The sequence below is a fragment of the Oncorhynchus clarkii genome, chromosome 4, assembly GCF_045791955.1.
Source record: "Oncorhynchus clarkii lewisi isolate Uvic-CL-2024 chromosome 4, UVic_Ocla_1.0, whole genome shotgun sequence".
Lineage (NCBI taxonomy): Eukaryota > Metazoa > Chordata > Actinopteri > Salmoniformes > Salmonidae > Oncorhynchus > Oncorhynchus clarkii.
Window position 1 is genome coordinate 11,752,683 of NC_092150.1, and position 24,618 is coordinate 11,777,300.

Sequence of the window (24,618 nt, forward strand, 5' to 3'; positions counted from 1 at the left end):
AGCCCCCACACCACTAGAGGGATATCTTCAACCACCAACTTACCATCCTGAGACAAGGCCGAGTATAGCCCACAAAGATCTCCGCCACGGCACAACTCAAGGGGGGGAGGGGGGGCGCCAACCCAGACAGGAAGATCACATCAGTGACTCAACCCACTCAAGTGACGCACCCCTCCTAGGGACGGTATGAAAGAGCCCTAGTAAGCCAGTGACTCAGCCCCTGTAATAGGGTTAGAGGCAGAGAATCCCAGTGGAAAGAGGGGAACCGGCCAGGCAGAGACAGCAAGGGCGGTTCGTTGCTCCAGAGCCTTTCCGTTCACCTTCACACTCCTGGGCCAGACTACACTCAATCATATGACCCACTGAAGAGATGAGTCTTCAGTAAAGACTTAAAGGTTGAGTTTGCGTCTCTCACATGGGTAGGCAGACTATTCCATAACATTTGAGCTCTATAGGAGAAAGCCCTGCCTCCAGCTGTTTGCTTAGAAATTCTAGGGACAATTAGGAGGCCTGCGTCTTGTGACCGTAGTGTACGTGTAGGTATGTACGGCAGGACCAAATCAGAGAGATAGGTAGGAGCAAGCCCATGTAATGCTTTGTAGGTTAGCAGTAAAACCTTGAAATCAGCCCTTGCCTTGACAGGAAGCCAGTGTAGGGAGGCTGGCATTGGAGTAATATGATCACATTTTTTGGTTCTAGTCAGTATTCTAGCAGCCGTATTTAGCACTAACTGAAGTTAATTTAGTGCTTTATCCGGGTAGCCAGAAATTAGAGCATTTCAGTAGTCTAACCTAGAAGTGACAAAAGCATGGATTAATTTTTCTGATAGTTTCTGATTTTTGCAATGTTACGTAGATGGAAAAAAGCTGTCCTTGAAATGGTCTTGATATGTTCTTCAAAAGAGAGATCAGGGTCCAGAGTAACGCCGAGGTCCTTCACAGTTTTATTTGAGACGACTGTACAACCATTAAGATTAATTGTCAGATTCAACAGAAGATCTCTTTGTTTCTTGGGACCTAGAACAAGCATCTCTGTTTTGTCCGAGTTTAAAAGTAGAAAGTTTGCAGCCATCCACTTTCTTATGTCTAAAACACATGCTTCTAGCGAGGGCAATTTTGGGGCTTCACCATGTTTCATTGAAATGTACAGCTGTGTGTCATCCGCATAGCAGTGAAAGTTAACATTATGTTTTCGAATGATATCCCCAAGAGGTAAAATATATAGTGAAAACAATAGTGGTCCTAAAACGGAACCTTGAGGAACACCAAAATTTACAGTTGATTTGTCAGAGGGCAAACCATTCACAGAGACAAACTGATATCTTTCCGACAGATAAGATCTAAACCAGGCCAGAACTTGTCCGTGTAGACCAATTTGGGTTTCCACTCTCTCCAAAAGAATATGGTGATCGATGGTATCAAAAGCAGCACTCCGTGAAATGTTCTAAGGTTAATTTGCCAGGGCGGTAGGTAGCCTAGTGTTTAGAGCATTGGACCAGTAGCTGAAATGTTTCTAGGTCGAATCTCTGAGCTGACAAGGTAAAAATCTATCATGCTGCCCCTGAACAAGGCAGTTAACTCACTGTTCCTAGGCCGTCATTGTAAATAAGAATTTGTTCTTAACTGACTTGCCTCATTAAATAAGAAAATAAATATAGAACCTAACACAATGTACCAAGGATGTTTGATGTGGGGAATGATAGTCAATGCCAACATCAAGTTTTGTAGCAACTACATAAAGGGCATGTTGGAATTGTCAAAATGAAGCTGCTCATGAGAAGCCACTTCTGGTGGTCTGGTCTGGATCAAGAAACAATGAAGCTGTTCGAGGATCCACTTCTGGTGGCCCGGTTTGGATCAATAGATAGAAAACAATGAACAGCAAGCGGCATTGGAGTGGCAAGTCTAGGTCCTTATCAGCTTCCACCCCCAAGCCATAAGACTCCTGAACATCTAATCTAATAGCTACCCAGACTATTTGCGTTGCCCCCCCGCCCCACCCCTTCTTTTACGCCGCTGCTACTCTGTTGTTATCTATGCATAGTCACTTTAATAACTCTAAATACATGTACATATTACCTCAATTACCTCGACTAACCGGTACCACCGCACATTGACTCTCTACTGGTACCCACTGTATATAGTCTCGCTATTGTCATTTTACTGCTGCTCTTTAATTACTTCTTCCTTTTATTTCTTATTCTCATTCATATTTTTTAAACTGCATTTTTCGTTAGGGGCTTGTTAGTAAGCATATGACTAATACAAATGTGATTTGATTTGATAGCGGATGTTTGGAAACCCTCCACATGCCTGCTCCTGTCCCAGTCCACCCAGGGGTATGGCCCACAGAGCCATGGCAGAGAATTCATGTGGACTATACTGGTCCCTTTGAAAAGCACATGTTTCTGGTTATAGTTGATGCCCATTCCAAATGGCCAGAGGTGTTTTGCACTGACTCCTGCACCTCAGCTCAGACGATAGAGTGTCGTCTCAGAACAACGTTTGCACACTTCGGATTGCCTCTGCAGCTGGTATGCGACAACACGCAAGCTTTCGTAAGTGACGAGTTTACAAGATTCATGTCAGTAAATGGAATCAACCTTGCCACCAATGGGCTGGCAGAACGCTTTGTGCAAACCCTAAAGCAAGGACTCGACAAATGAAAGCCCAGCAGCACTAATGTTTGGGAGGCCTCCCCGCACACAGCTGGACATCATGAAGCCAAACAGGCGTAATGAAGTGCTGAACAAAGAAGCCAAGATGCTCTCCGGTGGCCGGGAGCGCCATCTCCAAACAGGACAAGAAGTGATTGTGCGAGACTACAGAAGGGGAGGGAAATGGACAAGAGGGACAGTACAGGCACAAACGGAACCCAGAACTTACTAGATTCAAGTGACCCCAGTCCTAATGTGGTGGCGTCACATTAACCAAATGCATTCCACGGAAAACAGCACAACAACTGAGAGAGAACAGGCACAGAGAGCTCCTGGGAGTGACACGCATGGAACTAGAGGACGATGGGGCAGAATAGAGACACCAGGCTGAAAGAAGGGAACTTGTGGATGAAGGTGCTGCTATAGCAGAAACTATTATGGAGCAAGCACACACTGAGGATGTGCAGGAGTCTCCAGACAATCCACGGCGCTACCCAGAACAAAGGCCCTGTCCAGACAGACTGGACTTATAAGCAAACAAACACAACCAAAAACGTACACTGTTCAAGTTCAAATCAAAGATACAAAATAACTACAACAATTTCTGGGAAATGTTTCACTTGTGGTTTGGTAAAAGTAATTCTCATTGTATTAGAGAAGGAATGTTCTGTTCTGTTAATTACTGTCCCCTTTAAGAACGGAGCACCCTTGGTCATGCGTAGTGTTGCTCTATGTTATTCTTGTACTAACTAGCTTTAGTAAATGTGAAGCTCCAGTTCACTTCCTTGGAGTCTTTCTTATTATATAAATTAGTAATACAAGCTAAGACACTATAGCCAAATCCACTAATTTGATGGGGTGTCCACATACTTTGGTATATATAGTGTATGTAAATAATGCAAAAGTAAAAACAAATGATGTAGCAAGCAATCGATCAATGGGGCGGCAGGTGACCTAGTGGTTAGAACATTTTGCCAGTAACCAAAAGGTTGCTAGATTAAATTCCTGAGCTGACAAGGTAGAAATCTGCCTTTCTGCCACTGAACAAGGCAGTTAACCCACTGTTCCTAGGCTGTCATTGTAAATACGAATTTGTTCTTCACTAACTTGCCTAGTTAAATAAAGGTAAAATAAGAACATTTATGAATATAAGAATATTAGTCAGCAGCATACCACCCTGCGTTCCACTGCTGGCTGGCTTCTTAAGCTAAGCAGGGTTGGTCCTGGTTAGTCCCTAGATGGGAGACCAGATGCTGCTGGAAGTGGTGTTGGAGGTCCAGTAGTAGGCACTCTTTCCTCAAGTCTAAAAATGTTTCCCATTTCCCTGTGTAGAGTGCTGTCTTTTGGATGGGACGTTGAACGGTTGTCCTGACTCTCTGTGGTCACTAAATATCCCATGGCACTTATTGTAAGAGTAGGGGTGTTAACCCCGGTGTCCTGGCTAAATTCCCAATCTGGGCCACATACCATCATGGCCACCTGATCATCCCCAGTTTACAATTGGCTCATTCATCCTCTCCCCTGTAACTATTCCCCAGGTTGTTGCTGTAAATGAGTGTATTCTCAGTCAACTTACCTGATTAAATAAAATCACATTGTTTTAAAATGTTTATATTAGTGTCATTTAAAAAAAATCCCTATTCCTCCATTACAGAGCCTGCAGTTGTCCGCAACCTCTTTGTCTCTGAAATCACAACATCATCTGTGTATCTGAACTGGACTCAACCAGAGGGAAACAGCTTCTTCTATAGAGTAAAGTGGACTGGTGCCAGTATTAGTCAGAATGTCCCTAAAACCTTCACTACCATTACTGGGCTGACTGCTGGAGTGCAGTACATCTTCACAGTCTCTGCAGTGGCTGGAGATAACACAACTGTAGGAGAAGACAGTCAAATAATCACTTTAACAAGTATGTTATTTTGCAAGTATTATTTTATGATTCAAAGGATATGGATTCATGGATAAGGTGGAAATGTCAATGTCGAAAATGGCAAAACAATCTAACCAAAGTTGGTTGTGGTTTTCTCTTTTCTGTCCATATTTTCCATCAGTCATTGCAATGAACCTTTTCGATTGTGCTTTTGACAGAGCCTGAACAACCTGTGGACATTGTGGCTACGAGACGAGGAACCAGTCAGCTGAATGTGACATGGACCTTGCGTAACGGGAATGTGACCTACTACAGCGTGAACATATTTAATGCTGCTTTGAACTATACATCCAGCAATACCACACAGACCAGGGAGGCCATCTTCACTGGGTTACAGCCTGGGAGGGTTTATGAAGTCACAGTGACTGCTGTAGCTGGAAACTTTAGGAACCAGTCTGCTCAGGTCCAGTTAGCCACCAGTAAGTCATGGTCAATGATGCCCATACTATGCATTTACTGTAGTTTGAAGTTTATAAAAGTTTGTATGAGAGTGTGAGAATGTTTTCTCTGGTTTTGTCCTGAAGAAAAAGCTAAAGCACCTAATGTGTGTTTGTGTGAATGAGAATTTGTGTTTGCAACTTTCCTAGCATCACTCTTATTTCTCCTCCATAGATCCCAACCCACCTGGACCCCTCACCATCACAGAGAGGACAACCGGCTCCATCGTTGTCCAATGGACAACCCCGGGTCTAATGATTGGAGCGCAAGGCATCTCCTATAACATCAGCTACCAGCTTAATGGGACTGGTTTAGGAGAGAGAAACCAGTCTTCCTCTACCGCTAGTCTCAGCAGTAACCTGACCTCTCTGTCCTCTGGGACTTGCTACACCATCACAGTGAAAACCATGGGACCTCAGAATCTAGAAAGCACCAGTGTTTATGCATCGGAATGTACCTGTGAGTAGACTTGTGACAACCGTCCAGTAGACTGTGCTCTGGGTGACAATTTGACTGTGAAAATGTTTCAGAAATATTCTGAAAACTTTCTAATAATCCTACATGCCTTAACACATTTCATATCCTAGTAAGATCACTGATTTAAGGTAGATTTTTTTCTCTCCATTCCTCCTAGTACCCAAACCGGTGGTGAACCTCACAGCCACCCCGTTGTCCAACTCCTCATGTAAGCTACAGTGGACTGACCCCGTGGAGGTTAAGAACTACTACACCTATAGAGTCCAGTACATAAAGGCTACAGGCCCTGTACCGAAAACAGTCAGTACCAACTTCACTCAAGTCAATGACCTAGAACCTGGGACTGGCTACAACTTCACTGTTACCACGGTAGCAGCAACGGGAAGCGAAGGAACTCCAGAACGCACATTCTGTAACACTAGTAAGCCAGTGTTCTAAACTTCCTAAGGTATTCATAGAGGAATCCAAGAGAAATGCAAGTGCATTCTAGTCAGCCAGCAAACTGCAGTTACTCTGGGTTTGTCAGGAGGTGTATAACACTGTCTGCGATATGATTCTGTGTTATAGATGATATTAATATGATATCTGCCCTCTTTGCCCTTCAGAGCCCAACGTGGTCAGTAACCTCACGTTTGAGGGTCTGAACACAACCGCTATCAGACTTTCCTGGCTCAAGCCAAATGACCACAAACCAACCTACTCCTATCTGGTGACCATCTCCAAGAATGGTTCTGTGGTAGAGATCTCAACCATGGTCGAGATGTACACCTTCACCAATCTCACTCCTGGGAACTGTTATAACTGCTCTGTGGTCACGGTCGTCCAGGATGTTAAGTCTGATTCAACGGAGACGATAATCTGCACAAGTACAGTTCTAAAGATCCCCCTTCCTCCCTTCAACCCTTCCTCCCTTCAACCCTTCTTCCTTTCAACCCTTCATCCCTTCAACCCTTCATCCCTTCAATCTTTCAACCCTTCCTCCCTTCAACCCTTCATCTATTCCTCCCTTCAACCCTTCAATCCTTCATCCCTTCAACTCTTCTTCCCTTCAACCCTTCCTCCCTACAATTATTGAACCCTTCAATCTTCCTCCCTTCAACTTTTCAACCCTTCAACCCTTCCTCCCATCAACCCTTCCTCCCTTCAACCCTTCAATCCTTCCTCCCTTCAACCCTTAATCCCTTCATCCCTCCATCCTTCATCCCTTCCTCTCTTCAACCCTTCCTCCCTTCAACTCTTCAACCCTTCCTCCCTTCAACCCTTCATCCCTTCAAAACTTGATTCCTTCAACCCTTCCTCCCATCAACCCTTCCTACCTTCAACCCTTAATCCTTCATCCCTCCAGCCTTCATCCCTTCCTCTCTTCAACCCTTCAACCCTACCTCCCTTCAACTCTTCATCCCTTCCTCCCTTGATCCCTTCTTCCCTTCAACCCTTCATCCCTTGGCTTTCTCCCCTTCTCACTTTTACCTTCTTTACATAGCAAAGTGGATTTCATCCGAGACGGGTGACAGTGCGTATTTCATATCTTAAGTGTAGGAGCCTAGTGGTTAGAGCGTTGGGCTAGTAACCGGAAGTTCAAATCCCCGAGCTGACAAGGTACAAATCTGTTGTTCTGCCCCTGAACGAGGCAGTTAACCCACTGTTCCTAGGCTGTCATTGAAAATAAGAATTTGTTCTTAACTGACTTGCCTAGTTAAATAAAGGTAAAATAAAAGCCAAGTTAAAGACACAATTAACACATTTAACATAACACTTAAGATCTCTGCATCTCTAGTCTAAAATGTGAAATTTGAACATTTTTATCCCTTCTATCCACCCTTCAGAACCTGCGGTGGTGAACAACCTCATCGCCATAGGAACAACAACCAACATGAGTGTGACCTGGTATAGACCTATGGGACAGGTGGACAACTACACCGTTACTATCTACAAAAACAACGTGATGGAAGACAACCGTACCATCACCAACAACTATCTATCAGTTGTGTTCCAGAACCTGAAGCCAGGGAAAGTTTATGTTGTCAAAGTGGCCACCAATAGTGGACCACTCACTGAGGCACTAAATGTTACAAATGCAACGTGTAAGTCAGTACATGTCTATAAAAGTCCAACATTCCAACTGTACTCCATTTGTTTAGCATGGACCAATTTGTTTCAATTCATATTTGGTGGTGGAGATTCCACGTCTGGGTTTTCAAGTCTTCATTAACCCACATGAGTTCATTCTATATTTTTCTGAATAGCATATACAGCACAATGCCAGAGATGGATCATAATCTAGATGGAATGTTGTCTGATGTAATCCCATGCCTGAGACACTCCATTGGCAATCTCTTCCATAAGTGACTTCTCCCTGGCTTGTTCCCAGATCCCAACCCTCCTGGAGGCATCATGGTGGTGGACCAGACTACTGGTTCCATCAACATCAGCTGGGCCCGACCCCTGGACATGGACCTAGGTCAGTACAGCTTCTCTGTGTTCCATCTGGACCGGCAGAACCTGACGGAACACAACTGGACCCTCCTGAAGAACCTCCGGTCTGGAACTCTCTACAACATCTCTGTGGTAACTGTAGGGCCGTTTGACTACCAGAGCACAGTGGTGACGACGGCCAACTCTACCAGTGAGTGACTACTGAACACAAACATTTACACTGTATCTACACAGCACATGTGCTAGCAAGTAGGTCTGGGTTTGAGCCCCGGTGTGAGACGAATCAGGAGGAAGCGGTACTCGCAAAGCATGACGTCCGTTACACACATCCTCATGTGTACACACACACAGATTGAACATGTTTGTTAATTATCTTTGTTGTTCCTTTGTCCCAGGGCCCCAGTCTGTGATCAGACTGATTGAGGCAGGAATCACAACCACCAGTGTGACTCTAGTCTGGTTTCAACCAGAGAGCAAACCAGGCTACACCTTCAGAGTGGAGGTCACCAACCAGTCTGTCACCACCAACACCACCATGAAAACCATCACCGGGGTACAGTCTGGGAGCAACTACACCACCAACATCACCGGGCTAAAGTCTGGGAGCAACTACACCTTTACAGTGACAACACTCACAGGGGACGGCACCATGGCAACCCCAGTGACGGTGTCTTATTTTACAAGTATGTTCCCATGGCAATAAAACTAATCTCAGTTTGGTACTAATAAGAGTATGTTGGTACTAATAAGAGTATGATACACTTCTTTGTATCCTGAAGACTAACCTAAGATCCTCTGTTTCCAGGACCATTCGCCGTTAGTGGTTTGGTAGCCTCTACAGTAAACACAACCACTGTGAATCTGACCTGGACCAAACCACCTCAGTACCAGAGTGGTTACACATACCGTATCCAGACTGAGGGGTGCATGTCCGCTCCCACAAACCGCACCACGGAGACAGGAGAGGGGGACCTCATCTCAGAACTCACACCAGGAACCAGATGCACCTTCAGTGTTTCCGTCAAGGCACTGAACAGCATAGAGGGAGAATCCGTCTCAACCTCTCAGTACACAAGTCAGATCTCCTTCCTTTTTACCTTTTTAGTTATTTGGTGTTTTTCTAAAAACTCTCAAAAGGAGTTCATATCGCTTCATATCTCCCCCTCTCTCCTTTCTAACACCCCCCCCTCTCTGTTCCTCTCTCCCTCTCTACCAGAGCCCGAGTCTGTCAATATGTTCATCTACAACAATGGTAGCAACAGTACCATAGTGGTGCGCTGGGAAGCGCCCAGAGGAAACGTAGAGCATTATATCGTCTATCTGAACAAGGTCCTTTTCTCAGATTTGCTGAATTCCAGCATTCGGTCAACATCCTTCCTTAACCTGTCAGCTGGCAGAAGCTACACAGCCGTGGTGACCACTATCAGTGGGCCCTTCAACGCTTCATCAGAACCTGGAACTACAGCAACTTGTGAGTTTGAGGGAGGAGATGGAGGGAGAAGGCCCAGAGTTCTACTAAGCATGCCTCTTTTATCTGTTAGAGTTCATTCATTTGTTTCGACTGTTTAATCTAAGACACATTTTTTTTCTTTCTCACTTAACCAGAGATAACGTTCAAGATTATTTCTACAAGGAAATTAAATTCACAGATGTTATTGGCAACTTATATAAACAGACATTTCTGTCCAAATCTCTCTCAGATCCCAACCAGCCTGGGCCCATCCTGATCTTGGAGAAGACCACTAGTTCTATCTCTGTGGAGTGGGGTGAAGCTCCTCTGATGGCCAACACCACCTTCAGTTACCTAGTGACCTACCTTTCAACGCAACTAAATAACAAGACGGTCACTCTGACAAACACACGTCACACACTGCCCAGTCTGTCCTCTGGAACACCCTACAATATCTCTGTGGCTACAGTGGGAGTGCTAGGGCTCCAGAGTGAGAAGGTCTGGAGGAGTTTGGTCACGACCAGTGAGTGTTAACGCACACATACTACATACATGACATGCGAGCACACAAACACACATACACACACACACACACACACACACACATACACACACACACACACACACACTACACACACTACACACTAAACACACAGTGGCAAGAAAAAGTATGTGAACCCTTTGGAATTACCTGGATTTCTGCATAAACTGGTCATCAAATTGATCTGATCTTCATCTAATTCACAACAATAGACATACATAGTGTGCTTAGACTAATAACACACACATTTGTCTTGTCTATATTTAATATGTCATTTAAGGTTGGAAAAAGTATGTGAACCCCTAGGCTAATGACTTCTCCAAAAGCTAATTGGAGTCAGGAGTCATCTAACCTGGAGTACAATCAATGAGATGAGATTGGAGATGTTGGTTAGAGCTGCCCTGCCCTATAAAAAACACTCACAAAATTTGAGTTTGCTATTCACAAGAAGCATTACCTGATTTGAACCATGCTTTGAACAAAATAGATCTCAGCAGACGTAAGATTAAAAAGCTGGAAAGGGTTACAAAAGTATCTCTAAAAGCCTTGATGTTCATCAGTCCACGATAAGACAAATTGTCTATCAATGAAGACATTTCAGCACTGTTGCTACTCTCCCTAGGAGTGGCCATCCTGCAAAGATGACTGCAAGAGCACAGAGCAGAATGCTCAATGAGGTTAAGAAGAATCCTAGAGTTTCAGCTAAAGACTTACATCTCTGGAACATGTTAACATCTCTGTTGAAGAGTCTACGATACCTAACAAACACTAAACAAGAATGGTGTTCATGGGAAGACACTACGGAAGATGCCACTGTTGTCTGCAAAAGTGCACCTGGATGTTCCACAGCGCTACTGGCTAAATATTTTGTGGATTACAGATGAAACTACAGTTGAGTTGCTTGGAAGGAACTATGTGTGGTGAAAAAAATGCACAGGACACCAACATCAAAACCAACTGTAAAGTATGGTGGAGGGAGCATCATGGTTTGGGGCTGCTTTACTGCCTCAGGGCCTGGACAGCTTGCTATCATCGACGGAAAAATGAATTCCCAAACCATGATGTGGACAGTTATGTGATGCAACAGGACAACAACCCAAACAACAGAAGTAAATCAACAACAGAATGGCTTCAACAGAAGAAAATACACCTTCTGGAGTGGCCCAGTCAGAGTCCTGACCTCAACCCGATTGAGATGCTGTGGCATGACCTCAAGAGAGCAGTTCACACCAGACATCCCAAGAATATTTCTGAACGGAAACAGTTTTGTTCAGAGGAATGGTCAAAAATTCCTCCTGACTGTTGTGCAGATCTGATCCCCAACTACAGAAAACTTTTGGTTGAGGTTATTGCTGCCAAAGGAGGGTCAACCAGTTATTAAATCCAAGGGTTCACGTACTTTTCCCACCCTGCACTGTGAATGTTTACATGGTGTGTTCAATAAAGACATGAAAACGTATAATTGTTTGTGTGTTATTAGTTTAAGCAGACTGTGTTTGTCTGTTGTGACCTAGATGAAGATCAGATCAAATGTTATGACCAATTTATGCAGAAATCCAGGTATTTCCAAGAGTTAACAAACTTTTTCTTGCCACTGTACATGACATTTTAGCAAACACATACTACGTACATGACATGCGAGCACACACACACACTACATACATGACATGTGAGCACACACACACACACACACACACACACACACACACACGCACACACTACATACATGACATACAAGCACACACACGCACACAGACTAATTTCTGAACACATACACTCAAGCACACCCACTTATACAATCCCAGCCCTGAGACGTTTGTATTCTGTATTCATAGCTATTGTTACACTAACCTCTCTATACTCCATTACATCTCATTTCCCAGGACCAGAGAGTGTCCAGTCCCTCAGTGTAGTGACAGCAGAGGAGAACATAACATTGACCTGGAACAAGCCTGTGGATCACAAACCAAGCTACCACTACTATGTGATCTGGATCAACTCTGGGTTAATCATCAGTAACACAAGCACACTTCTGGAAGACCTAATCATCGATCAATTGGTTCCTGGTAGTCTGTATAATTTCACTGTGACAACAGAGACAGCTGATGGAACAAAGGGAGCTCCAGTCTCAAACTCCATCTGCACCAGTAAGATCATAACATGCTTTACATGCTTTCACACGTAGGCTACCAAACTGTACCACCAGTGTGTGATGCATTGATAATGCATACAGTATAGGGATTTAAAGGACATACTGTCATTACTATCAGCTTCAGACACCGATCCATATTTACTATCACCAACAGACACTGATCCAGATTTACTATCACCAACAGACACTGATCCAGATATGGATCTTATTTTAGATGTATTTTATTTTTGAACTGTGTTTGGATCTCTTGTAATTGTAATGAAATTCAGACATGGTCTACACATTTCCTAGAAAAAAAAATCTAAACTGAAAACCTCTGTGTCTCCTTCACTGTGCCATAGATGCCAGCCCTGTGTTCAACCTGAAGTGTGACTCTCCTAATGACCCCAAGGTGATCCTGTCCTGGACCAAACCCAAAGGTCTGAACCAGGGCTTCCAGATCACTGTTTATGAAACCAACCAACGCCCCCAGGACCAGGTGAGTACAGTAGATACTGGTCAAAAAATAAAAACAAATATTCATTGAATACATTTATGATTGGCTGATTTATTGATTGATTAATTAAATTAATTCGTTATTGATTTCATTAATAATTTAATGATTTATTGATTGGTTTAGGCACACTATAACACTAGTGGTGACTGTACGCCAGCCTGTGGCCACACAGTCTCTGACCTTAAGCACAATACAGACTACACCCTGACTGTAACCACACTGGGCTGTGGGAGTTCCAGCACCATCCAAACCCTCACCTGCAAGACTGGCATTAATGGTATGTGAGAAAAACAATTGCAATGTCGTCTCAAATTTGATGGAATAGGATAGAATATAACAACATAATTACCCTCACAATTTGAAAATGTGTGTTTTCACACAATGACGTTGACAGATATTAAAACTGTTATGTCACGATAACTCTGTTCATCCAAAGTCCTGTGGAACTCCCTCAGGACCTAGGTTGCTACAGCTCTTTTACTGTACAAACCACCTGTATGTAATACGTTTATAAAAGGATTCATAGTAATGTATTCATATAGGCACTTATAAGGCACTTTGACCTGTTATGAATGCTTATAGCAGATCTTATAATACGCTATAGGGTCATAAAAGGCATTATGAAGGTTTTTGGAGTGTATCACAAGGCGTCCTCTTACCTTTTTTTCTCTTCCTTCTTCTCTGTAGCCGTCATCGGTGTGGCTGTTGGGGTAACGATTGGAGTTTTTGCCATCCTCTTCATCATCACCGTTGCCTTAGTCATCCACTGGAGGAGGTGAGCGATCATCATCATCACTCGATAAATTAGATGTTTTTGGAAGATCATATGATTTTTGTGTGCTTTTGTTGTTACAGACAAACCAAGAAAGACACTTCAGACATCCAGATTCACTCCATGAGGTGATTTCTTCGGATCTTTCACTTGTTTCTGTCTCAGTTTGGAAGTTAATGAAACTGTAATTCTGTAATTGCAAAATAAGACAATATTTGTCATAAAATTACTTAAGTTTTTCTTTAACTGCTAACATAACTCTCTTTTAATTTCTCTCTCTTTATTTCCAGAGCTAAAGTGTGAGTATTAACTCTTATGGTAACAGTAGACTATTGAATGATGCAGCACTGTCGCTTGGTGTCACACGTGTTTGTGTTAATGCTTGTCTCCTGTGTCTCTATGAGCAGAAGCGTGGCCGTGAGGGTGGAGGACTACGAGGCTTATTACAAGAGGCAGAAAGCAGACTCCAACTGTGGTTTCGCCGAGGAGTTTGAGGTAAAACATAAAGCTATTTATTCAATCATACACATGATATGGATTTTCCATCAGGCAGCAGTTCCATCAGGCAGATTTTCTGTATTCGGTAAATATTCCTGTGCTTGCTTGTTCGCTACTGGTGCCTGGTGGCCTAATGTCTCCATCTCCTTCTAGGACCTGAAGCCAGTGGGAACAGCCCAAGCTAAAACCAGTGCTATGGCCATGGAGAACAAGTCTAAGAACCGCTACAACAACGTGCTTCCCTGTGAGTCGACCATAACCCCTGACCCTTGACCCCTGTCCTCCTGCCACAGCTAGCATTGCTTATCATATCAAATCCTCCATCCTCATTGTCGAACAGGCTAACTAACTCCTTTGTTTATTCAATAGCTCAGAGTTTGACTATAGGCTACATGTGCACCACAAAGTCAGAAAAGGGCCCAAATTATTAGCGTGAGGCACATGGGCTACTAACAGCTTACTACACAATATACACTTTGTAACATTATTACTTTCTTAGCTACAGTATACATATCTCCTTGGTATATTACATCATTTATGCAGCAGCATACAATACATTTTTGGACTTTTTGTGCTGTGGTCACTTTCTTCCAAACCACTCATTGTTGAATTTGCCATTTCCAACTTGTTGTGTAATTTTTATATCCAACAGCCGATAAGCACAGATACGTTTAATCTATCATTTCTCTTCATTATTTCTCTTCATATGACAAGGATTGAAAAGGATTCGCCAGTAGATTGTCGACTTGATTCATGATCATGACCGTTAGCTAAGATTTTGAAAGTATGTTGACATGATCAGTCCAATCAAAGCTACTGTACATATAACGTGATTTGACGTCATTTTATCTGTGGCCAATAACCTTGAGCCTTCATGGATGGGCACTTATAATGTAACTCTACGTCAGAAGCTAAAGGGCTAGAATTTTCGAGGTCTCACCTTACACTTCGCGGTGACGTAGTGTCCCCATGAGTGACAGAACACAGAGCCAAATACAGCGCAACACTCCGTATTTTCTGCTGGCTGCCCCACCACCACAGAAAGCACTGAGCTAGGCTGAACCACCTGCATTTTGGAGCTGCCTTACTCAAGAAAGCAAAAAAGAGACCATGTTTGTATGCAGTTTTATTAACTCAATGATATATATTTTTTTACATTGTTTGCAAACTAATATGTGACATGTATTAATGACAAAATAACATGCAAAACAGCCAAGCCTGTTAAAAATGTGGGGCTCAAACAGGTGGGGCTCTGCATGAAAGGTTGCCACTTGGGCAGAGTGACAGGAATTGTCTTTCATTTCTATCGATCCTCATTCCTCCTCTTTCCCACATCCCAGATGAATCCTCTAGAGTGAAACTGTCCATCCATGGGAGTCCATTCGACGACTACATCAATTCTAACTACATCCCGGTAAATACTGACCCGTCATCATCATCTTCATCATAATCAGCTTTCTCCGACACTCTACGCTTCAGCTCTGCTCTGAGATTATTTCACAAATATGATCGATATAGCTAGATAACTTCAATTAAGACTCAGTTATAGGTCTTCATTGTCAGGTTATAGCTAGAGTTAGTAGTATTGAGTCAGTTACATCACATCCATATCACATTAACCAGGAGATACAGACAAGTATGAAAAGGTTTAGGAAAGTTAGATGGTGATTGTAGTAGATGCTTACGTACTGGGTCAATATGTGTCCTTTGCCAGGGTTACAACTCCAGGAAGGAGTTTATTGCGGCCCAAGGTCCGTTGCCCGTCACCGTCAATGAGTTCTGGAGGATGATCTGGGAGAAGAACGTCCAGACTCTGGTCATGCTGACACGCTGTAATGAACAGGGACGAGTGAGTGCATACACACATATATACATGTGTGCGCACAAACACACACACACGAGACAGCACACTTAACAGATGCAAGGCCAGCTCGGTCTCGACTCTTCAGTCGGCCAGCCCAAGCAGGTTGTTGTTCAAAAGATGGTGACCAAAATGATCATATTTCCAGAAACAGAGAACCCCAAATAATAATATTTCCAGATACAGAGAACCCCAAATAATCATATTTCCAGAAACAGAGAACCCCAAATAATCATATTTACAGAAACAGAGAACCCCAAATAATCATATTTACAGAAACAGAGAACCCCAAATAATCATATTTACAGAAACAGAGAACCCCAAATAATCATATTTACAGAAACAGAGAACCCCAAATAATCATATTGATAGAAACAGAAAATCCCAAATTTATCAGGACTCAGGATATGACCCAGATGCAGACACGGGAGGAGGATAGTACAGTTCTCAGATCATTTATTAAAAACATGGGGCAGGAAAAGGGCAAGTCAAGGGCAGGCAGAGGTTCGTGATCAGGTCAGAGTCAGACAGGTACAGGACGGCAGACACGCTCGGGGTCCGGGCAGGCAGAGGTTCGTGATCAGGTCAGAGTCAGGCAGGTACAGGCTCGAGGTCAGGGCAGGCAGAGGTTCGTGATCAGGTCAGAGTCAGGCAGGTACAGGACGGCAGACAGGCTCGAGGTCAGGGCAGGAAGAATGGTCAGAACCGGGAAAAACTAGGAAACAATAAGGCGGGAAAGACCACAGGTAAGACATGATGAACTGGCAACAGAGAACACAGGTATAAATACACTGGGGATACCTAGTCAGTTGTCCAACCGAATGTGTCTTCTGCATTTAACCCAATCCCTCTGAATCAGAGAGGTGCAGGGGGCTGCCTTAATCAACATTCATGTCTTTGGCACCCAGGGAACAGTGCCTTGCTCTGCGGTAAAACAACAGATTTTTACCTTGTCAGCTCAGGGATTCGATCCGGCAACCTTACGGTTACTAGCCCAATGCACTAACCACTAGGCTACCTGCCGCCCTAGGTGGCAACTGGCGACACCTGGAGGGGGGTGGAGACAAGCACCAATCATATTGACAAAAAAATCATATTTACAGAAACAGAAAAACAAAATGATCATATTTACAGAAATATAAAACACCAAATAATACAGTTGAAGTCGGAAGTTTACATACACTTAGATTGGATTTTTTTTCCCACCACTCCACAAATGTCTTGTTAACAAACTATAGTTTGGGCCAGTCGGTTAGGACATCTACTCTGTGCATGACACAAGTAATTTTTCCAACAATTGTTTACAGACAGATTTTTTTCCCCTTAACATTCACTGTATCACAATTCCAGTGGGTCAGAAGTTTACATACACTAAGTTGACTGTGTCTTTAAACAGCTTGGAAAATTCCAGAAAATGATGTAATGGCTTTAGAAGCTTCTGATAGGCTAATTTGAGTCAATTGGAGGTGTACCTGTGGATGTATTTCAAGGCCTACCTTCAAACTCAGCGCCTCTTTGCTTGACATCATCGGAAAATCAAAAGAAATCAGCCAAGACCTCCGCAAAAAAATTGTAGACCTCCACAAGTCTGGTTCATCCTTGGGAGCAATTTCCAAACGCCTGAACATACCACGTTCTTCTGTACAATCAATAGTACTAAAGTATAAAGTATAAACACCATGGGACCACGCAGCCATCATACCGCTCAGGAAGGAGACGTGTTCTGTCTCCTAGAGATGAACGTATTTTTGTGTGAAAAGTGTAAATCAATCTCAGAACAACAGCAAAGGACCTTGTGAAGATGCTGGAGGAAACGGGTACAAAAGTATCTATATCCACAGTAAAACGAGTCCTATATTGACAGCAAGCAAGAAGCCACTGCTCACAAACCGCCATAAAAAGCCAGACTACAGTTTGCAACTGCACATGGGGACAAAGATCGTACTTTTTGGAGAAATGTCCTCTGGTCTGATAAAACAAAAATAGAACTGTTTGGCCATAAATTACCATCGTTATGTTTGGAGGAAAACAGGGGAGGCTTGCAAGCCGAAGAACACCATCCCAACCGTGAAGCACGGGGGTGGCAGCATCATGTTGTGGGGGTGCTTTGCTGCAGGAGGAACTGGTGCACTTCACAAAATAGATGGCATCATGAGGTAGGAAAATTATGTGGCTATATAGAAGCAACATCTCAAGACATCAGTCAGGAAGTTAAAGCTTCTGACCCAAGTTAAACAATTTAAAGGCAATGCTACCAAATACTAATTGAGTGCATATAAACTTCTGACCCACTGGGAATGTGATGAAAGAAATAAAAGCTGAAATGAATCATTCTCTCTACTATTATTCTGACATTTCAGTGGTGATCCTAACTGACCTAAGACAGGGAATTTTTACTAGGATTAAATGTCGGGAATTGTGAAAGTTTAAATGTATTTGGCTAAGGTGTATGTAAACTTCCGACTTCAACTGTATATACAGAAACAGAAAACCAAAAGCTACCCCAATTCATAACTCACACACCCACCTCTCTCCTCTCAGGTGAAATGTGAGAAATACTGGCCATCTGAAACCAAGCACTTTCAGAATATCACTGTGACAACAACCTCTGAGATCCCCCTAGAAGACTGGACCATCAGGGATTTTGACGTAAAAAATGTAAGTTCCTGTGATAATGAGTGAAACAAATATTACCGATGTTTTCCTCATCAGCTACTTAGTGGGTAAAACATGGCTCTGGGAAAAACGATCCCTTCCCATAAACAAAAGACGGTCGCTGTGTTTATGTTTGGCTGACAGGTGAGGACAGCAGAGACACGCTCGGTGCGTCACTTCCACTTCACAGCCTGGCCGGACCACGGCGTCCCCGAGACCACGGAGCTGCTCATCAACTTCAGACACCTGGTCCGAGAGCACATGGACCAGTACTCACGCCACTCCCCCACCGTCGTCCACTGCAGGTAAACACACAGTTTCTCACAGTTAACTTCAACAAGTGTTATTGGCTTGAACAGTACATTAACATTACTTCTTTCTCATCTCTCTCCCTCTTTCTCTTTCTGTCTCTCTCCCCTCAGTGCGGGTGTGGGTCGTACAGGTACCTTCATAGCCATCGACCGGCTGATCTTCCAGATAGAGAGGGACAGTATGGTGGACGTGTACGGCACCATCCACGACCTGCGCATGCACCGGCCCCTCATGGTTCAGACCGAGGTCACTGTTCTACTTTTCACCATGTTTGGGGGCTTACTGTACAATCCATCCCTGTGGTTAAAAGTGGAAGTTATGCTAATACTTATGTGGTCTCTAGGTGAAATGTTTTGACATCTGAATGGTCAGCTTGCTTCATCATATTGAACTATATTGTGTTACTGTCTTACAGGACCAGTATTTGTTCCTAAACCAGTGTGCCATAGACATAATCCGATCCAGAACTGGAACCAACGTGGACTTAATCTACCAGAACACGGCTGCACTCACCATCTATGAGAACGTAGAACCCAGGAAAGATACAGCTAAGAATGGCTACCATAACACATAGGCCTCACGTCCACTGCTCTGTCTCTCCCATCCTCCCGTCTCAGTCGGACAGGCCTGTAGAGAAGGGTTTAGAAAAGGGATTGTTCACTCTCACTGATCATGTTGCCTTACACTGTAGTCTTTTTTGTTGGTTAAATCAAACTAGTATTTATTTGGTCACGTTTTATGATAGTTGGAAAAATAACATGGAAGATAACGGTTTGTTGAGAGGAACGGATGCACAAATTCCATCCAAAGACCAATAATGGAATGTACATCAAATTATATTTTAGAGATGTAGTTCTTATATTTCCATATTTGTATATTGCTGCTACTTCTGAATATCTGCTTTGTCTCTTTTTATGACTGTAATGCCAATGTTGTAAGAAATGATGTGTGGTTAAACTGAATGTGCCATACCTTTGTAATCGAAATCAAAGCTTTATATATTGATATAATAATGTAATGCAGATGTAGATTATTGTTAAATGAGACCAATGTTAAGTTGAAATGTATCCCCAGCCTTAGGTATAGGATCAGCACCCAACATAACTGCCCTAAAAAATGTCCTACGAAACAACCTCCCCTCTCTTCTGTGCCCTCTCAAGTCTCCAATAAGGGCTGTAATTCATTTGTATTTGTATTTTTAAGGATCCCCATTAGCTGCTGCCAAGGCAGAAACTACTCTTCCTGGGGCCCGGCAAAATGAAGTCAGTTATACCATTTTTAAAACATTACAATACATTCCTTTTTATGTGACAGGATAAGTACAATGCACTGTCTTAGAGGAAACGGGAACTACTCCTGACAATAGGCCTATGAATGTATTATTTAATATTAGATGTTCAAATGTTAACTTTTCACTCCAGATCATTTTGATATCTAAACAAGTTTAAAATGAGGATTTTCGTGAGAACTTTTGTGCTTCCTACACCCTGTTCTGCATAATGCACCGGATGCATTTAGGTTTTTACACTGTAGCTTTTTAAATTCTCTTCTTGATGTTTTATTATGGTTGGTGTAAATATTCTTATGATCATGAGAAATGATTGCGAATCTGCTGTGAGAGCCTGTGGTCCTCCTCCGCTGTTTAAAACCCACTTTGTGCAATAGCAAATTTCCATTCACACGTCAGTCTGTAAAGTCAGCTCCTCTCTCAGTAACTCGGAGGTTACACATGATGAACTGTCTCCCTACTGTTTGTTGTTTCCCTGATGTGTGTTCTATAGAAAGTGGTTCATGTAATGCTGTGCATACTGTCTATCTGTGATGCTTCTATCATAGAAGCAGGAAAACACTTTTCCCATGAGGCGATTTCCCCTTTTTCTAACTATGTGGTTATATATACTGTATGCATGGGCCCAGTCCAAAAGCAACCTCTACTTCCTAAAGAACAGGATTGGTCAAATCAATGACGGTATTGGTTCTGCCTAGCTATCTACACAAGTGACCATAAAGGCCTAAGGACTATGGATATAAGGGGTGTTTCTGGACATAGGTCATAGATTTACAGCTGTGATTGATGTAAAGCCACTATGCTGATATTGTTTTACTGTCTTTGTATCACAATGCACATTGCTTAAGTTCTTCAAAGCACTTATTTATATTGATCATATTACTCAGTGGAGCTCATAAGCAAAGCAGACTCCACCAATAGTCTTCCTCGAGAGTTTTAGGATTGTTTTTTACGATGCTGTGTGAGTTACTATGTGATGCTTGCTGGTACAATGCAAATGAGGAAAAGGTGAATATTTTTGTATCCTTCCATTGGTCAATACTGTGATTAAACATGTTCCACTTTTCTCTCTACAAGTGTCTAATGTGAGCTTCTCTGTGTTACTATTTGGCCACCATGTCCATAGTGTTGATTGAGACAATGGCCCAAGACTTTGTTAAATTAGGCTACACTAACTGGGATAAAATACTTCATTGAAACAAGCACCAATTTGTACCACTGGTAACCAGATAGTTAGTTACCAATTGTGCTGAATTGCATTTGTGGCACAAAATCACAAATCCCATTAAAGACATGGGACCGATACTAGAATTTTTCACCCATGTTCAAAGCATTAGTGACTTTGTTGAGCTTCACAAGTTTAGACACTTTCGGATGCTTTGGACATGATGTGTGAAAAATTCTAATATCGGTCCCTTTAATTGAATGGGATTTGTGCCACACATGCAATAACATTAGCATGTGGAAACAGTACCAAGGAAACTAAACCGAAGCATGGATTCCTGTCGTACCTTGTCCATATACTGCTTACAAGTTAAGGAAACCAATGCGTCATTTTTTTATTTGACTGAACTATCCCTTTAACCAGTGATGTAGTGGTGAAAAAATTGGTGGCAGAACGCTGATCGCTGTTCAGGATTAGAGAAGTAACAGTCCCTATGCATTCAATGCATTTTTCTGCTAAATTTGGGTAAACACTCGTGCAATTTTTTTTTTAGATGCGTTAACGGTGTTTACCCTGCACTACATCACTGTTGTTAACCCTTTCACAAAGGCTCATTGTTACATTGTTTTGAGAGAAACAGCATTTTTTAAGTCTTTTGAGAGACCCGTGTCCCTGGACATGTGGACAGACCTCAGTGCTCCATGGCCCTCTATTCCATGTTGCTGAGTACAATGGGGTTCACAGGTATAAAAAGAAAGGTTTTAAACCAGTATGATAACAGTTCCCCAGCCCAGAGAGACAAAATGACCTCCACTGGCATGAACATGAACAGCAGAGTAAGTATTATATTTAGCGTATTTATTCATAGAAATGTTCCTAGCTTGTTACACTGAGTGCACTTTAGTACTCTAGTGTCAGAGCACAAGGCAACCCTAATCCCAAAAAGCTGATTGTCAGTGGGATTGGGCAAGGCCCAACATGTAGCAATGTGTTTTTGTATGTTTGAATGGTGAATAGAAATGATTCTTGCTTATTTTCAGATCACCTTCTACGAGGACAGGAACTTCCAGGGTCGTTCCTATGAGTGCAGCAGCGACTGCCCTGACATGTCCTCCTACCTGAGCCGCTGCCAGTCCTGCAGGGTTGAGAGTGGCTGCTTCATGGTGTACGACCGCTCCAACTACATGGGAAACCAGTGGTTCATGAAGAGGGGAGAGTATTCTGACTTCCAGCGCATGATGGGAATGACCGACATCAGGTCCTGCCGCATGATCCCCATGGTAAACCTACTAACACACACAGATTTGTTAGTTACCGCGTAGTCTTCTTTGTTGTTGTACAACATACACCTATGGCCATTAGTCAGTATGACTACAATCTTCTATACATGCGTGATACATTTAACATTACAGTTCACAATTTCTCCCTAAAACATGTTGTTCATCATGTTACAGCACAGAGGATATTTCAGGATGAGGATCTACGAGAGGGAGAACTTTGGAGGTCAGATGCACGAGATGATGGACGACTGTGACAGCATCATGGATCGTTACCGCATGAACAACTGCATGTCCTGCAACGTTATGGACGGCCACTGGCTCATGTATGAGCAGCCCCAGTACAGAGGCAGAATGATGTACATGAGGCCTGGAGAGTACAGAAACTTCAGTCAGGTGGGCTCTATGGGTAGGCTCATGAGCATGAGGCGTATCAACGAGACCTGTTACTAGATATTGCTTTTTACTGATGTAAATAAGAGAAGCCATTGAATAAAATGTCTGTTTGAAAAGAGCCTAAATGATTGCACATTTCGTCGACCCTTTATCCAAACCTCTTGACAGGCCATTCTGAAAACATACAAATACTGTATGTCACATACCGATCAATTCTTAATGACACAAGAAACACGTAAAAAATCAAATAAAAGTAAGGGAAAAAATCCAAATGTGGTTTATTTTAGTCTGATTGCCAGTGTCTTTTCACAAAAAATAAATATGTGTATGTTACAATAATGATTCCAGTGTCTGACACAATATCAGCTTTAAAGAGATATGGCTCATCTATAAACATGAAATAGCAGAAAGAGGACTGAGGGATGACAGTATTATAACTAGATCATGTACACGGGTGTTTACAGCTCAACAGGGGAATGGGAAAGGGGAGGTCGGTATACTAAAACTAGTAATAGTGATTACCTTGGGTTTAGACACTATGCTCTGTGGAGGCAGAGAGAAAGGCACACAGTTGGTACTTAAAATGAATATGATTTCCTTGGAAATAATACTGCAACATATTATTCTAAAGAGTTAAAAATCAGAGTACAGACATGTCACTGGCTGAACACTTGGCGATAGGATCTCCAGAGATGATGTGTAGAAGTAATATAAGGATCTACACAAACTCAGAAGCACAATGTGAAAAGGGTGACAATGAGGCAGCATGGTAACAATCAAAAGGCACATACTGTCATTTTCTACTAACCACTCAAGAGTAGCAATTGATTTCTATATTACTCTGCCATTTACTGGAACCTGTAATGACAGTATTAAGATTTCAGTGTGTTTTCCTCATTCAAACATCAGGACACAATTGGAATGTACAAGACCTTCACTGTAATACGGAGATGAACATGTTAGAATGACTATTTTAAGATGGCTTTTGTTTTACTAGACTTACTATGCGAGTGTTTGAATACTTCAAAATCATATTATCAGTAGAGTATTTTCAGACTGGGAGTACTTTACATGCTGCGGATGGCAGCGTTTCTGTTTTCTTTAAACAATTCGTAAACATCTGTAAAAAACCTTGTTGACTGTCATATCTACACATGCTCTCCCAATAATATGACATTACAATACACTACTTACAATGTACAGCTTAGTTATTCCTTTCCTATAAACAAGTCCAAAAAATAAAAATACAAAATATCTACAAAGTAATTACACGGACCAATGACATTGATTTGTTTTTTGGACGTTTCTGTCTCTGTGGGCAAACAGCTGGGCACTTGGTGAATGTCTTACTGATTCATGAGGTCAATATCACATCATGGCACATCTGGTCCTGGAAAAGTCCTCAATCCCAACCTGCTGTCAGTTGCCACCCGCGATGAACAACTACAGACAGCGCCACTTGTTAGCCGTGCCGTGAAGTGCATTGTTTTGTTTTTCCAACTAGCTGCTGCATGCTGGGAGATGTAGTTCTCAGGCTCTCTCCTTTCTTCCCCTTTTCTCTCAGGCAGGCAGTTGTCTGGGCTAACACTGGTCTCCATAGGAGCTTAGGGGCCCCACAGTGACCTTTGAACAGCACGCATGGTATCGGCGCTGTAGCCCCTCTTGCCTTGAGAGCTGGTTGTCTATCTGGAATTCCCTCCAGGTCAGATTGAGGTTTCGTTGCTACCGCTGTTGAAAGAGGCAGAGACAGAGAGAGTTGCTAAAGTCAAAAGTGACTGACGTATTATCCAACATATCTGTTAGAAATGCAACATGGCC

At 42.7% G+C, this 24,618-nt stretch overlaps 3 protein-coding genes across 3 annotated transcripts in view; 2 read left to right on the top strand and 1 right to left on the bottom strand.

Moving 5' to 3' along the window:
* Positions 1-21,035, top strand: part of LOC139406432 (receptor-type tyrosine-protein phosphatase eta-like) — a 126,984-nt gene extending 105,949 nt beyond the window's left edge. Inside the window, exons 15-39 of the mRNA XM_071149003.1 lie at positions 4,311-4,565; positions 4,745-5,005; positions 5,199-5,483; positions 5,659-5,922; positions 6,107-6,367; positions 7,328-7,585; positions 7,873-8,127; positions 8,333-8,620; positions 8,743-9,012; positions 9,154-9,408; positions 9,638-9,910; positions 11,812-12,075; positions 12,422-12,558; positions 12,700-12,853; positions 13,264-13,351; positions 13,432-13,476; positions 13,639-13,647; positions 13,756-13,843; positions 14,000-14,090; positions 15,187-15,260; positions 15,561-15,695; positions 18,249-18,365; positions 18,507-18,667; positions 18,785-18,920; positions 19,090-21,035. Coding sequence (XP_071005104.1) covers positions 4,311-4,565; positions 4,745-5,005; positions 5,199-5,483; positions 5,659-5,922; positions 6,107-6,367; positions 7,328-7,585; positions 7,873-8,127; positions 8,333-8,620; positions 8,743-9,012; positions 9,154-9,408; positions 9,638-9,910; positions 11,812-12,075; positions 12,422-12,558; positions 12,700-12,853; positions 13,264-13,351; positions 13,432-13,476; positions 13,639-13,647; positions 13,756-13,843; positions 14,000-14,090; positions 15,187-15,260; positions 15,561-15,695; positions 18,249-18,365; positions 18,507-18,667; positions 18,785-18,920; positions 19,090-19,248 — 4,583 coding nt within the window. The 3' untranslated portion in view covers positions 19,249-21,035. The remainder of the gene's footprint in view (positions 1-4,310; positions 4,566-4,744; positions 5,006-5,198; positions 5,484-5,658; positions 5,923-6,106; positions 6,368-7,327; positions 7,586-7,872; positions 8,128-8,332; positions 8,621-8,742; positions 9,013-9,153; positions 9,409-9,637; positions 9,911-11,811; positions 12,076-12,421; positions 12,559-12,699; positions 12,854-13,263; positions 13,352-13,431; positions 13,477-13,638; positions 13,648-13,755; positions 13,844-13,999; positions 14,091-15,186; positions 15,261-15,560; positions 15,696-18,248; positions 18,366-18,506; positions 18,668-18,784; positions 18,921-19,089) is intronic.
* Positions 21,036-21,919: 884 nt separating this feature from the next.
* LOC139406443 (gamma-crystallin M2-like) lies at positions 21,920-22,857 on the top strand. The gene is made up of 3 exons (XM_071149027.1): positions 21,920-21,963; positions 22,168-22,407; positions 22,582-22,857. The coding sequence occupies exons 1-3, from the start codon at positions 21,931-21,933 to the stop codon at positions 22,855-22,857; spliced, it is 549 nt and encodes a 182-aa protein (XP_071005128.1). The 5' UTR covers positions 21,920-21,930.
* Positions 22,858-23,783: 926 nt separating this feature from the next.
* Positions 23,784-24,618, bottom strand: part of LOC139406433 (cadherin EGF LAG seven-pass G-type receptor 1-like) — an 88,467-nt gene continuing 87,632 nt past the window's right edge. The window contains exon 35 of the mRNA XM_071149004.1: positions 23,784-24,528. Coding sequence (XP_071005105.1) covers positions 24,504-24,528 — 25 coding nt within the window. The 3' untranslated portion in view covers positions 23,784-24,503. The remainder of the gene's footprint in view (positions 24,529-24,618) is intronic.

What these genes read in the sequence shown, in the direction of transcription:
- LOC139406443 (XM_071149027.1), top strand. Translation starts at nt 21,931, where the DNA reads ATGACCTCCACTGGCATGAACATGAACAGCAGA. An exon ending in GCATGAACATGAACAGCAGA is followed by an intron (nt 21,964 to 22,167) that starts GTAAGTATTATA and finishes GCTTATTTTCAG; the next exon opens with ATCACCTTCTACGAGGACAG. An exon ending in CCTGCCGCATGATCCCCATG is followed by an intron (nt 22,408 to 22,581) that starts GTAAACCTACTA and finishes ATCATGTTACAG; the next exon opens with CACAGAGGATATTTCAGGAT.